The sequence below is a fragment of the Desmodus rotundus genome, chromosome 1, assembly GCF_022682495.2.
Source record: "Desmodus rotundus isolate HL8 chromosome 1, HLdesRot8A.1, whole genome shotgun sequence".
Taxonomy (NCBI): domain Eukaryota; kingdom Metazoa; phylum Chordata; class Mammalia; order Chiroptera; family Phyllostomidae; genus Desmodus; species Desmodus rotundus.
This window is the reverse complement of record NC_071387.1, coordinates 66,746,992-66,760,794: the sequence shown is the minus strand read 5'-3', so window position 1 is coordinate 66,760,794 and position 13,803 is coordinate 66,746,992. Positions and strand designations below refer to the sequence as shown.

Below are 13,803 nucleotides of genomic sequence, written 5' to 3'. Positions count from 1 at the left end.
TAGATTTTATTTGTTTATTTTTAGAGGGAAAGGGAAGGAGAGAGGGAGAGAAATATCAATGTGTGGGTAGCTTTCGCATGCCCCCTACTGGGGATCTGGCCTGCAACCCAGGCGTGTGCCCTGACTGGGAATCAAACCAGTGACCCTTTGGTTCCCAGCCTGTGCTCAATCCACTGAGCTACACGAGCCAGGGCCATGTTTCTAAAATTTTTAGACTTACAAAGAATAATCTCTCACCTTTGGTTGTTATACACATGACATACATATACAATTATATGAACTTGAGTATTATGGATTCTACTGGATTTAAAAGCTTTAACAGTACAAATGTGGAAAAACACACAGACTAGAAAGCATTAGACAAATTGTTCCACCTCTGTGGGCCTCACTTTTCTTATTCAAAAAATGAGGATAGGATAAGAGTATCTACCTCACAAGGTGGCCAGGAAGATTAAATACTAAAGCTGAGTGTTCAGAATAATACTTCATATATAAGTAAACACTTAGTAAATGCTATGTTATGTTTAATCACAGTGTTCCTTCCATTCATTCCAAAGTATAGTTTCTAAAACTTACCCTAAAGTGAGATAATTCACACATATCTCCTTTTTTGAAAGGAACCGAACTAATTTGAATGTCATATTAACCAAGCCAGTATTCCCATACAGTATGGTCCTTGCCAGCAACATCAGCATCACCAAGAAGAGCAGGTTAGAAGTGAGATTCTCAGGCTCTATCCCAGATCTCCTGAATCAGAATCTCTGGGACCAGGGCCTGGGAAAGTGCATATGTACCAGCCCTCTAGTTGATTCTCATGCACAGCCAAGTATGAGAACCACTGGTAAGCCACTCTTTAATGCTCAGTACCTTCCATTGCAACAGTGTCCCACTGGCTTTTTCGATGTGTCGAAGGCCCAGCAAAAATCTCTTTATGATTAAGAGATAATTCACTTTTAATTATGTTATATAAAACTAACCTGAAGAATGTATGGATGACGGGGATAGATTTTTTTCCCGTATCTTTTGTTTCTTTTTGAGCCCATCTCCCTCATGTACTACATTCCTGGCACACCAACCTCTCTACAAACCTGCTATCCATACCTGCATTATTTGTTTTTCTTTAATGTTTGTATTTTGGGAGCTTGTTTGACAGTAACCTATTTCTGTATAGTTAAATATTTGAATGCTTTGTCCTTGGCAGTCTTCTGAGACATTTAAATATGTTGCTTTATTTAGTAGGTTTACAAGAACTTTTGAGATGTAAATAATATTATTCCTAGTTTAAAGAAACGGAAACTGAGTCATTGAAAGATTGCATGGCTTGTTTAAGGCCATTTTTTTAGTATCATTTTATTCATCCTTAGAGTTTACTAAGCTCTGTCTTAAAGAATGAGCATCCATTACGATAACAGCTGATGAAAAAATTACTGTTCGAATGTCTCATGGGAGGTGAGAGAAAGCAGCAAAGAGACCTCCACGTGGTCTTGGAGGAGTCCTGCCACTGTGTATTAAGGCTGTCATCCTGTCTTGGTCTCATCTCTATCCTTGTACTTTCCCTGCTTCCAGATATGCTTGTTTTCAGCATTGTTTATTTATTTGAGAGGTTGGCGTCAAAGTCAAAGGTGGTGGAGTGTCAGTGCTTCTTTTGAGTTTGTGTATATTCACTCTGTCTTATGTTGTACTTGTGTTCAACAACTCCAGCCCATCTATGAGAATCATGTGCTTCAGAAACTCTAAACCAACAGGCACATTAAAACATAATTGGCTATAGCACTTAAGGTTTGAAAGGATGGTTTTCTTTTCCTGTACTCAGAGAAAGTACCTGAGTACATATCAAAGACTGAAACAGAATGAGGGGGGTAATTTGATGTTTCTAAAAATAGATTTTCACCTCTAGATAATGTGTTAGCTTTATATATAATAAATAAATGCTTTCTAGTTCAAACTTCGAGAAAGATCTTCTCTGACAAGCACAGATTGACATAATATTGATGTCTGCTCTCTAAGAAATATATTCATTTGGCTAGAACACAAGTTTATAGGTACTTTTTCCTTAAAAAAGTCTTTAAAAGAAAATTGCACTCAGGATTTATAGAAAGATAGCACTTTCTGCAGTTTTTACCCTTAATTTTATTGAAAAGTGATTTGTTGGTTTGTTTTAAACTATCGTAGACTACAAAGTAATGTATTATTTCATTCTTTTTCTTGTAAATAATTATAGTCATCAACATTTTTATTTCTACAAGGATTTTGCAGATATATATTCCTAGTAAAAGTGTCTAGAGTAAAACTTAGTTTTTTTCCTCCAGATTCCATTTAATCATTGTTTAACTATTTGGTATAACCCCTCCATTTCCTTCCCATGCATTTGCATAGATAAAATGTATGTCATTGTAGCCCTGGCTGGTGTGGCTCAGTGGGTTGAGCACCGGCTGAGAACCAAAGGGTTGCCAGTTCGGTTCCCAGTCAGGGCATATGCCTAGGTTGCGGGCCAGGTCCCTGGTGGGGTCTTGTGAGAGGCAACCGGTTGATGTATCTCACACATCAGTGTTTCTCTCCCTACCTTTCTCCCTTCCCATCTCTTTAAAAATAAGTAAAATCTTTAAAAAATATGTATGTCAGTTTAGATAGAGATTGACAGGAGCACACTCTATCATACTTTGGTACTTTTCTGTGACTTGGTTTAATTCACTTAGCAATATGCCTTTCCAAGTCAGTATTTTTAAATATCTGAGTGGTATTCCAGGGTAATGATATATTCACATGCAAATTGTTTCTACATTTTTGCTGTTATAAACAATGCTACCCTTTAATTATTTATTAATACACACATTTGAATACTTACGTGAAAGAGAATTACTGGATCAGGCTATCATATGCATTTTGTATGTTGGCAGATATTGCCAAAATATCTTCCGGAAAGGTTTTACCAATTTATATTCTAGACTATAAGGCAGAAAACAAACCTTGTTTTTTAATTCTAAGGTTGTATTGAATGTTCTACAATTTAGAGGAAAGGAGGTAAGAGAGAAATCATCATTCAATGTAATAATTGCATTAATAAAGTAATGCTATAAGAGGGATGTCTAATTCAGATTGGATTTGGAGAGTTAGGAAGACTTTTCAGAGGATTTCATGCTTTAGCTGAGCCTTGAATAATGAATTTTCATTAAGTGGGCAAGGGAGGGAGGTACCTTGGGAAGAAAGTCATATTAGACACGGGAAGCACTACATGTGAAAGGCAAAATGAACGAGGTAATGTGCGTTAATGGGGAACTGCAAGTGCTTCAAAATTATAGAAGGATGGAGTGTAGTAAGAGAACAAATGAAATGCAGGAAAGGTATTAAAAGACTATGATGGTTATTCCAAGGAAATGGGATTTTATCCTGTAGAAAATGATAAGAAGGAAGTCCTACCTTTTGCAACAGCATGGATGGAGCTGGAGACTAGTATGGTAAGTAAAATAAGACAGTTGGTGAAAGACAAATATCTTATGACCTCACTTACAACTGGAATCTAATGAACAAAAGAAACTAACAAGACAAATAGAACCCGAGACATGGAAACATGGAACAGACTGATAGCTGTAGGAGGGGAGGGTGGGGAATGGTAGAAGGAAGGGGAAGGGACTAGTCAAAGAACATGTATTAATTATTCATGGCCAAGAGCAGTGGAGAGGGGATTGACTGAAGGCAAGAAGGGTGAGCTGTGTGGAGGGGGACAAAAGGGAAAAAATTGGGAAAACTGTAATAGAATAAACAATAAAAAAAAGAAAATGATGAGTCATAAAGGGCTTCTATATCAATGAAAAAATGTAATCTGATTTTTGCATTGGAAGATCACTCTCTTGTTATTGTGGGAGGTAGAATGAGCTAAATTCCAAAACAGGGAGGTGACCAGGTTAGGACTGGGGAAGTTCTAAACTAAGGCAATGGTTACACAACTGGAGAAAGGGGGATAGATTTCAGCATTCCTGAGGAGGAATACAAAATAGAACTTAGAGAAAATTTGACTGTGATGGGTGAGGGAGAAGGAAGAATAGGGGATGGTTTTATGTATTTTAACCTTGGCAACCAATTAGGATTTTTGTGTGTTTAGGTATAGAGTATAGATAGGAGAAGGGACAGATGAAGATAACTTCAGTTTAAGATAATGCATGGATTTGAAGTTGCGGCTGGTCAGCCTAGTGGAGATGTGAGTAGACTGTAAAACACATGCATACGGCAATGAAGTGAGAGTTGGGAGATACACACACACACGTATATATAATAGTCTGGCAAAAATAATGCCCTTTTTTATTACAAAATACTTTGTTACAAAATCATAAGCATGTAATTATGTAACAACAATATCGCACTCAAGTACACATATGACATTTTAAGTGAAATGATAAAATTAAAACTATAAATTATTATACCCATATTATTACCCTACCAACCACACTGAAGCAGGCCTTACTTCTGCTGGAAAAAAAAATTGTGTGTGTGCATATGTGTGTGTGTGTGTATTCATGTAGGTGGAACTGACTCCCTGTGAATGAAGGCCATTTTCCTGGGGAACTTTGCCAAAAGTTAAAGGACATGCATGAGTCAATGAAGAAAGAAGGCAAACTTGAAGAAGGCTGAGAAGGAATGTTACGTGTGAGCAGGTAGTCAGGAGAGAATGGCATCTTGATGAAAGAGGGGAGCAGGTTTCCTGCAGATTGTTAGTAGAAGCAAAGAGGTAGTGAACAAATGAGAGGAGACTATGATTTGGGGGAGTTTGGATGAGGAGGTGGAAACATTGAACTTGTAGTACATTCTGACAATTTCAGGTGCTCAGACATTTGAGTCAAAAGAACTGGGTTGAAATCACCTTGTTTCATCACGTGTTAGTAATATAACAAATTCTTTTAAAGATAAACTTTGCTTTATTTAACTATATAATGTGCTAATGTATTAAAAAACCACAAGCACCTCACACATTGCTGGTGAGATTTTAAAATGGTGCAGCCTCTCTGGAAAACAGTAAGGTAGTTCCTAAAAGATGTTAAACATAAAATTACCATATAACAGAGTGACTCAGAAATTACACTTTTAGCTGTATCCTCAAAACCAATGAAAATACATGTTCACATTAAAAACTTACACACAAATGTTCATTACAGCATTATTCATAGTAGTAGTAAATAAAGTGGAAACAACCCACATGTCTATCCACCAATAAACAGATTTTAAAAACTGGTATTCCATACAATGGAATAATATTTAGCCATAAAAGGAACTAAGTACTGACACGTTATAACATAGATGACCCCTGAAAATACCATGCTAAGTGGAAGAAGCCAGTCACAGAATATTATATTTTACATGTATATTTTATGTACATTCATGCATTTATATGAACTGTCTGGAACAGACAACTCCATAGAAACAGAAGATTAGTGGTACTGGGGGATGTTGGGCCTGGGGGAATGGGGAATGACTACTGTGTGTCTTAGGTTTATTTCTGGAGTGATGAAAATGTTCTGAAATTAGATGGTAATGATGGTGTACATACTAAAACTTACTAAACTGTGTATTTTAGAAGGGTCAATGTTATAGTTTGTGGATTATGGCTTTATGTCAATAAAGCTATCATTTAAAACAAAATGGCAAAATTAACAATGAAAAATTATAACATTTTACAGGATTGGTTAATATCTGTAATACACAAGGAGTTTTTATGTAAAGCAACATAACAAATTCTAAGTGCCTTAATCTGCAAAACAACTCACCACTGACCCAAATGAAGTAAATGTTAAAGTTCATATTAGTTATTGTTATTATCCTCAGTCTTCATTTCACCATAGGTGCTTAAAAATCAGTGTGTAGAGAGGTTTAAATGTTTAGCCAACTAAAGTAATGGCTCAACAGTAGACAGACTTCCAGTCAAGATGGAGGAGTAGGCAAACACAGCTCACCTCCTCACACAACCACATCAAAATTACAACTAAACTATGGAACAGCCATCACTAAGAACTGTCAGAAACCAAGTTGAATGAAAGTCTAAACTACGGACCAACCAAACCACATCCATCCACATAGGAGACGCAGAGACATAGAACGGGCTGGTCCCACACCCATGTGTGGTGGATAAAACTTTGGGAAGGAATCTTGGGAGCAAGGAATCCCAGCAGCACACTAGGCCCCCTAGCCCAGGGTTCCAGTGCCAGGAAGATAAACCCCCATAACTTGTGGCTGTAAAAACCATCAGTGTTGGAGTTGGTGAAAGTAACTACTAGAATCCCAAGCAGTTCCTTTTGAAGGGGCCATGCACAGACTTACTCAGACTCACTGTGTCTGAGCTCCAGCACCAGGGTGGCAACTTAAAAGTCACTAGCAACATGTGGGGAGGAACTGAAGTGTGTGGCATCAGAGCAAGAGCTGGGGCACAGCTTTGACAGAAAGGCAGGCTGAGGCCATTGTCCTCTTCTGAGCCCTCCCCACACAGAGCCGGCAGGCAGGGGCCATATCTGAGACTCCAGCAACCTGGCTAACACTGCCCTGCTGTGGAGATTGTAGGAGGCTCTGCCCCACGCAACTTATGGGCCCAACCAAGCTGTTAATAGTGGCTTTTCCATATGAATGACAGGTCTTGGAGAATGCTTCACAACTTCTTAAATTCTCTCAAACAAGCAACAGCAGGCCTCTGCAAGCCCTCAGTCCCCATACCTCTGGCTAAACAGCCTCAGAACGGGCACTAGCAGCAGCCAGCTTTGGATCACAGTTTGGCCTTACCTGGGGCCCCAAGCCCAGGACAAGTAGTAGCCATCTGCATGTTGCTTTATAGCTCATGCAGGTGGGCCCAGGCAGCACACAGGTGGTGGTTGACCCTGGCCTACACCATCAAAGAAATCCCAGAGCCTGTGAACCCAGGGGACAGCTATAGACTATGTTGGAGCACCACCACCCTGACCCTGCACAGCTGATCTTCCACAGAGGGTGGAGGTTTATGGCCAGTGGTCACAGCCAGTCCTTGAAGCTGACTGGCCTGGGAAAATCACTGCTGTTCACCTGCCAACAGCAATCAAGGCCCAACTACAAGAGGAAGCTTACTCAGCCAACACAGAGGGTGCATCTCGAGCACCCTGCTTGGGTAAGAGGGGAGGCTGTCCCACTGGATCCTATAGGATACCTACTACATTAGGCCACGCTACCAAGACACAGAGTCAAAGCAGCTCTCCCTAATACATAGAAACAAACACAGGGAGGCTTCCAAAATGAAGACACAAAGAAACATGGCCCAAATGAAAGAATAGATCAAAACTCCAGAAAAAGAATTTAACAAAGTGGAGATGAGCAATTTATCAGATGCAGAGTTCAAAACACTGGTTATAAGGATACTCAAGGAACTTAGTGAGGACTTCACTAAGGATCTTTTTAATAAAAATGATCCAGGAAGAAACGTAGGGTACACTAATGAAAATAAAGAACAATTTACAGGGAATCAACAGTAGAGTGGATGAAGCTGAGAATCAAATCAATGATTTGGGACATAAGGAAGCAAAAAACAACCAGTCAGAACAAAAAGAAGAAAAAAGAATCCAGAAAAACAAGGGTAGTGTAAGGAGCCTCTGGGACAACTTAAGTACACCGACACACTCATCATAGGGGTGCCAGAAGGAGAATAGAAAGAGCAAGAAATTGGGGGAGAAAATGCAGACAACTGTAATTGAATAACAATAAAAAATTTTAAAAAGAGCAGGAAATTGGAAATCTATTTGAAAAAATAGTGAAAGAAACCTCCCTAATTTGGTGAAGGAAATAGATATGCGAGTCCAGGAAGCACAGAGAGTCCCAAACAAGATGGATGCAAAGAGGCCCACTCTAAGACATATCATAATTAAAAGGCCAAAGGTTAAAGATAGAGAATCTTAAAAGCAGTGAGAGAAAAGCAGTTAATTATGTACAGAGGAGTTCCCATAAGACTGTCAGCTGATTTTTCAAAAGAAACTTTGCAGCCAAGAAGGGATTGGTAAGAGATATTCAAAGTCAGGAAAAACAGGGACCTACAGCCAAGATTGCACTACCCAGAAAACCTATCATTTAGAATCAAAGGGAAGATAAAGAGCTTTCCTGACAAGAAAAAACTAAAGGAGTGTGTCAACACCTAACTATTACCATATGAAATGTTAAAGGGACTTATTTAAGAAAAAGAAGACAATTGAAACTATGAACAGTAAAATGGCAATGAACATGTACCAGTAAACAATTAAACAAAAAACAAACTAAAATAAGAAGAACAGAAATAGAAGCATGTATATGGACAGTATTTTGATGGTTGGCAAATGGGAGGGAGATTTGGGGGAATGAGTGAAGAGGTGAGGGGCTTAAGAAGCACAAATTGGTAGTCACAGAATAGCCATGGGGATGTAAAGTACAGTATAGGAAATGGAGTAGCCAAAGAACTTATATGCGTGACCCATGGGTATGAACAAAGGTGTGGGGATTGCCTGAGGGAGTGGGAGGTACTGGGGGCAGGTAGCAAAGGGGGGGAAACTTGGGACAACTTAAGAGCATAATCAATAAAGTATAATTTTTAAAAAAGAAAAAGTAGCCCTGGCTGGTGTGCCTCAGTGGATTGAACCCCAGACTGCAAACCAAAGAGTCACTAGTTCAATTCCCAGTCAGGGCACATGCCTGGGTTGTGGCAACCACACTTAGATGTTTCTCTCTCTGTCTTCTCCCTCCCTTTCCATCTGTCTAAAAATAAATAAAATCTTTAAAAAAATTTTTTTAAATGCTAAGAAAAATAAATTTCTAGAAAAAAAGTAGAACTTTGGTATGAAATTTTAATTATTGTGTTTTTTGGGTTATGAAACTATTTTGTCCTTCCAGTTTAGGAAAAATGCCATTATTTTATTCATTTTACAGACATTTGTTGCTTTTCTATTATGAGTAGGCACTACACAAGCTGTTGAGGATATAATAATGATTCAACCATTGTTCCTACTTTCAAGAATCTTATGATCTGTCAGGGTAAAGGGAGAAAATTAGAAGACAGTTATTCTAAAATGTGGCAAGGATAAGAGAGAAGCAAACCACATGGGAGAGGCAGTGGGGAGTTGGGACGGGAGGCATGGAGGTAGCCAATGAAAGTAGTAACATAAAGCAAGAGTGGAAACCAGAGTTAACCAATCCAATAAATACCAGGAACCAACAGTAATGTGTTGCCAGGTCATCAGATGAGTGAAAAGAATATGGTAAAATAAGGAGCCAAGAGCCAGATTAGGAAAGTCCTTATATGGCATTCATGTGAGGTTACATTTTTATCTTGCTGTCAATTAGAAGCTGTTAAAATTTTAATCAAGTATGAAAATAGATAGATTTTTGTTTCATATACTAGATAATTTTGAAGTCTGAATGAAGGAGAAATTGAAGATAATCTCTCTTGAAGTATGAAGACCTACTATAGAAAGGGGTTTATAGTAGTTTGGGCAGTGAGTAAGAGAATAACAGTGTCAACCCATGGTTATTGATGCCAGTTCAGTGCCAACAGGAATCCCCAATTTAGGGTGCAGTGAGGAAGGAAACTTTATTCAGCACACAGCAGCTCTCCTTTCCTCCCTGCTGGGTTGCTTGCGCTGCACTGGTCTGCTCCACTGTGCTCTGGGGAAACATCTTTGGTATTTAGCTCAGTCAGAGAAGCAGTCTTCTGTAGAAAGGGAAAGTGTGCTCTCATAGCCAGAGGGGAGCTGGTTTACATAGAAGTCCTCACCCCTGGTTCCTGATTAACCTGTCCTCATGCAAATGAGGACTCAATTCTTGCAGTTTGGTCCAAAAAGCAATTTACTGATTGGTCAGAATGGAGCTTCTGTGATTGGTAGGTGAAGATGTTGTTGGGGCTATAGCTGCACAGCTCCAATTGAATGAGGAAAGCCTCAGTCCTATTGGTTGAAATAGATTCCAGAAATTTATTTATATGGGCTGGCTCAAATGGCAAAAACACAGTGCAGGTAGGCAGTTCAGTGCAGAGACAGGCAGTTTATTGCAGAGGCAGACAGTTCAGTGTAGTCTTGTCTCTGAAGTGCAGTTTGTGTGAGAGGCTGCTGTATAGAAATGACTGGTAGGTTGTTCTTTTTAAAAATATGAGCCCAGTTAGACGTCAGGAGCCCTTCTTAGTAGGTATCTTCTTTCTCAGGGTCCACAACAGTATGGATCAGAGGGCTTGTTTGAGAAATATTTAGGGGAGAGAATGGCAGGAGTTGATGATGGGTATGGGAAGGTAGAGTAAAATGGGAAAGAGTACCTTCAGGGGTGTCTTAGGTTTCTAGTTGGATGGCTGTGTAGCTGGTGTCATACCACTTGAAAGCTTGCAGGAAAGATGATAAATTTATTGATTTTGGTTTCCCCTTAATGTAAGAAACTAATTTATCAAGTTTTTCCATTTTGCTTTGCAGATAATTCCGTGGTACTTTTTCCCCAGTATTTCTTTGACATAATAGCTCTTCGATGTCTGAGTCTTTTCTGTTCCTTATGAGGAGTAAACCTTTGCTTTCTAAATTTCTATTTATGCCTAACACTCTCTTTTCTGTCTTAATTTTTTTCAACCTCTAGGAAGAACCTAAGAAAGTCCGCTTTGATTATGACTTATTCCTGCATCTTGAAGGCCATCCACCAGTGAATCACCTCCGCTGTGAAAAGCTAACTTTCAACAACCCCACAGAGGAGTTTAGAAGAAAGTTGCTGAAGGCAGGAGGGGTGAGTGGACTGTCTTGTGAAAAGTCTTCTAATAGAAAATTAGTTGCTAGTGTGTTAAGTATAATAATGTAATTCTTAATGTTTAAGTACCATAAAGATTTAGCTATAGACTCATGGTTTGAGATAAAGAGATAAGCAAGCAATAACATTTTAAATAGGTATGAATCTGAATTTACACTGTTGGTTAGAAAAGCCTTACAGTCTATATAGTTCAAATTTATTTAAACAAAAAGCCTAAACCAATAAACTGCCCTCAGTCAAGAAAAGAATAATATCTGAACTTTGTTATAATAATTTATAGAAACTTTTAGGTAAAGTTGAAAATAACATTAAAAGTTATATAAAAAGGAACTATTGTCCAAACATTCATGATCAAAATTAATAGAAAAGATGTACTCATTCATATTACATGCTTGGGTTATTTAAATACTCATTTGTATTTGGTTAAATTGCATGTAGGTAAAAGATGGATTTTCCTTTTTAAGATAACAGTAACAGGTGTGGTAAATTTTTGCCTATGTGATTTGTCTAGGATGGAGAAAATTGTTTTAAGTGATTTTTTTACTAACATTAAACAGTATGAAATGTTTGCTTGCAGCTAAGTCAGCTGACAGACAGACACTATTGACTGGTCAAAATCTGCTTTACAATTGTGCCATTGTGATCACCAGCCTCTACTTCAGATGCCCTTCTGTGCCATCTTTTGTTGGCAGTTCAGACCCCATAAAATGTTGAAATGTGCTTGGTACTGTAGAATTTCATTCCCTTTGTTTTTCTGCAAGGTTTTTGATAGTTTTGTATCCATGAAATTCCCATCATATGTAAGCATGTGTAGACCACTGATAAAATCTACCTGAGGGCTTTGTAGGAAGGTGTTGGGTTTTACATAGCACAGAAGTTCCTTCCCTTTATGGGGTTATGGACAACCACTTTGAGAACTTCAGGAAAGCTGTAGACCTGCTCTTAATTACCCATAAATATAACTGTGTAAACATTTTGGGTTATAGGGGACCCCTGAAGTCCATTTTGGGGGGTTCTGTTTTATCAAACTCCTCTCCTTTCCATTAAACTACTACTATGCATTTGAGATATTGCAAGTATTCAGTACTTTTACCACATTTCATTCAGCACTGTACTGTGTTGGTAGATTGCAGGTTAAAGAGGTGATTGGGCCAACTTTGGAAATGGATCACCATTTATAATATTTTATGGGGAAATTTATCTTCATGAAAAAATGGGCTTCTGTAATACAACTCATTTTATTTTTTAAAATTAAATGTATTGGCATGACATTGGTTAATAAGATTATGTAGTTTTCAAGTATACAATTCTGTGATTCATCAACTGTATATTGCATTGTGTGCTCACCACCCAAAGCAAATCTTTTTCTGTCACCATATATTTGACCCCCTTTACTACATCCCTACCCCCTGAACATGCCTGATCTTGTCTTACCTCAGAAGCTAAGCAAGGTTGGCCTTGGTTAGTACTTGGTGGGAGACAGCTCATTTTAAAGTTAAGGATTTACTACATATTTATTAAGGAAATGCTGCTACTTTTTTTTTTAATCTTCACTTGAGGATGTTTGTTTCTTTTTTAAAATTGATTAGAGAGAGAGAGAGAGAGAAAGAATCATCAATGTGAGAGAGAAACATCGATCAGTTGCCTTTCACATGTGCCCTGACCCTGAAACCTGGGTGTGTGCCCTGACCAAGGATCCAACCTCCTGGTGTATAGGACAACACTCCAGCCAACTGAGAAACCCAGCCAGGGCTGTGCTGCTTCTTTTTTTAATTATAAAAAGCAACTCTATTTTGTTCTTTTTATAGTTACCAAGAGCACAGTGTTGATGGTGTTTATCTTTGGCTATGCCCTTAAAAATGAACCCGTCCACTTTAAATCCTAGTTCTCATGATTTTTCTTTTCATGAAGGTGGCATTTTACACTTCTGATTATACCTCTCGGGTATGCAGTTAGGTAGGTAATTGGAGCATGTGACTTATGGAACTTGAGTACATTAGGCTTCTGATAAGGGTCGTAGGAAAAAGTAAATATGACACAAGAACTTTTTAAAACAACCACTTAGTCCCAGAGTACTCCAGGATTCCTTGTGAGCTAGAGAAGAGGTTACAGGTCATTGATAATGCAGTGGAGTGTAGCACGGTCTCCTGATAAGGTCTCTAGTAGATTTCTGTCTCTTACCAGACTTAGTCTTTATCTCAGAATTATCTCCTTGATTTCCAACTTTTCTTTTTGTGTTTCTTTAAGTGCTATTTGAACTCTGCAGATTTATTTTCCTATTAGACTTAGATTATGTCTTGACAACTCTAACATAATAAAGTCTCACATAATGTGGAATATTCAAGCACACCAGTTATTTGACATAAATTCTGTAAGGAACAGATTCCAGTGAATTTTGTAGTACTATTAAAATTTAAAAATTAATTCAAAATAAAAGTAATCCTACAGATTCTTTTAATTTTATATGGGAAGATTAGTCTTTTATGGAAGTGTGTCTATAGACTACTAAATACTTTTTTTAAAAATATATTTATTCATTATGCTATTACAGTTGTCCCATTTCCCCCCCCTCACTCCACTCCATCCTGCCCACCCCCTCCCTCCCACATTCCCCCCCTATAGTTCATGTCCATGGGTCATACTTATAACTTCTTTGGCTTCTACATTTCCTACGCTATTCTTACCCTCCCCCTGTCTATTTTCCACCTATCATCTATGCTAATTATTCTCTGTACCTTTCCCCCCTCCCCCTCCCACTCCCCTATTGACAACCCTCCATGCGATCTCCATTTCTGTGGTTCTGTTTCTGTTCTAGTTGTTTGCTTAGTTTTCTTTTGTTTTGGTTTTAGGTGTGGTCGCTAATAACTGTGAGTTTGCTGTCATTCCCACTGTTCATATTTTTTATCTTCTTTTTCTTAGGTAACTCCCTTTAACATTTCATATAATAAGGGCTTGGTGATGATGAACTTCTTTAACTTGACCTTATCTGAGAAGCACTTTATCTTCCCTTCCATTCGAAATGATAGCTTTGCTGGATACAGTAATCTTGGATGTAGGTCC

The 13,803-nt window shown here is 38.3% G+C and overlaps 1 protein-coding gene across 3 annotated transcripts in view; it reads left to right on the top strand.

Moving 5' to 3' along the window:
- MLLT3 (MLLT3 super elongation complex subunit) overlaps window positions 1-13,803 on the top strand; it is a 280,687-nt gene that overhangs the window by 154,921 nt on the left and 111,963 nt on the right. For all 3 annotated transcript variants that reach the window (XM_024558267.4, XM_024558268.3, XM_024558269.4), the window contains one exon: window positions 10,579-10,722. In XM_024558267.4, coding sequence (XP_024414035.1) covers window positions 10,579-10,722 — 144 coding nt within the window. The remainder of the gene's footprint in view (window positions 1-10,578; window positions 10,723-13,803) is intronic.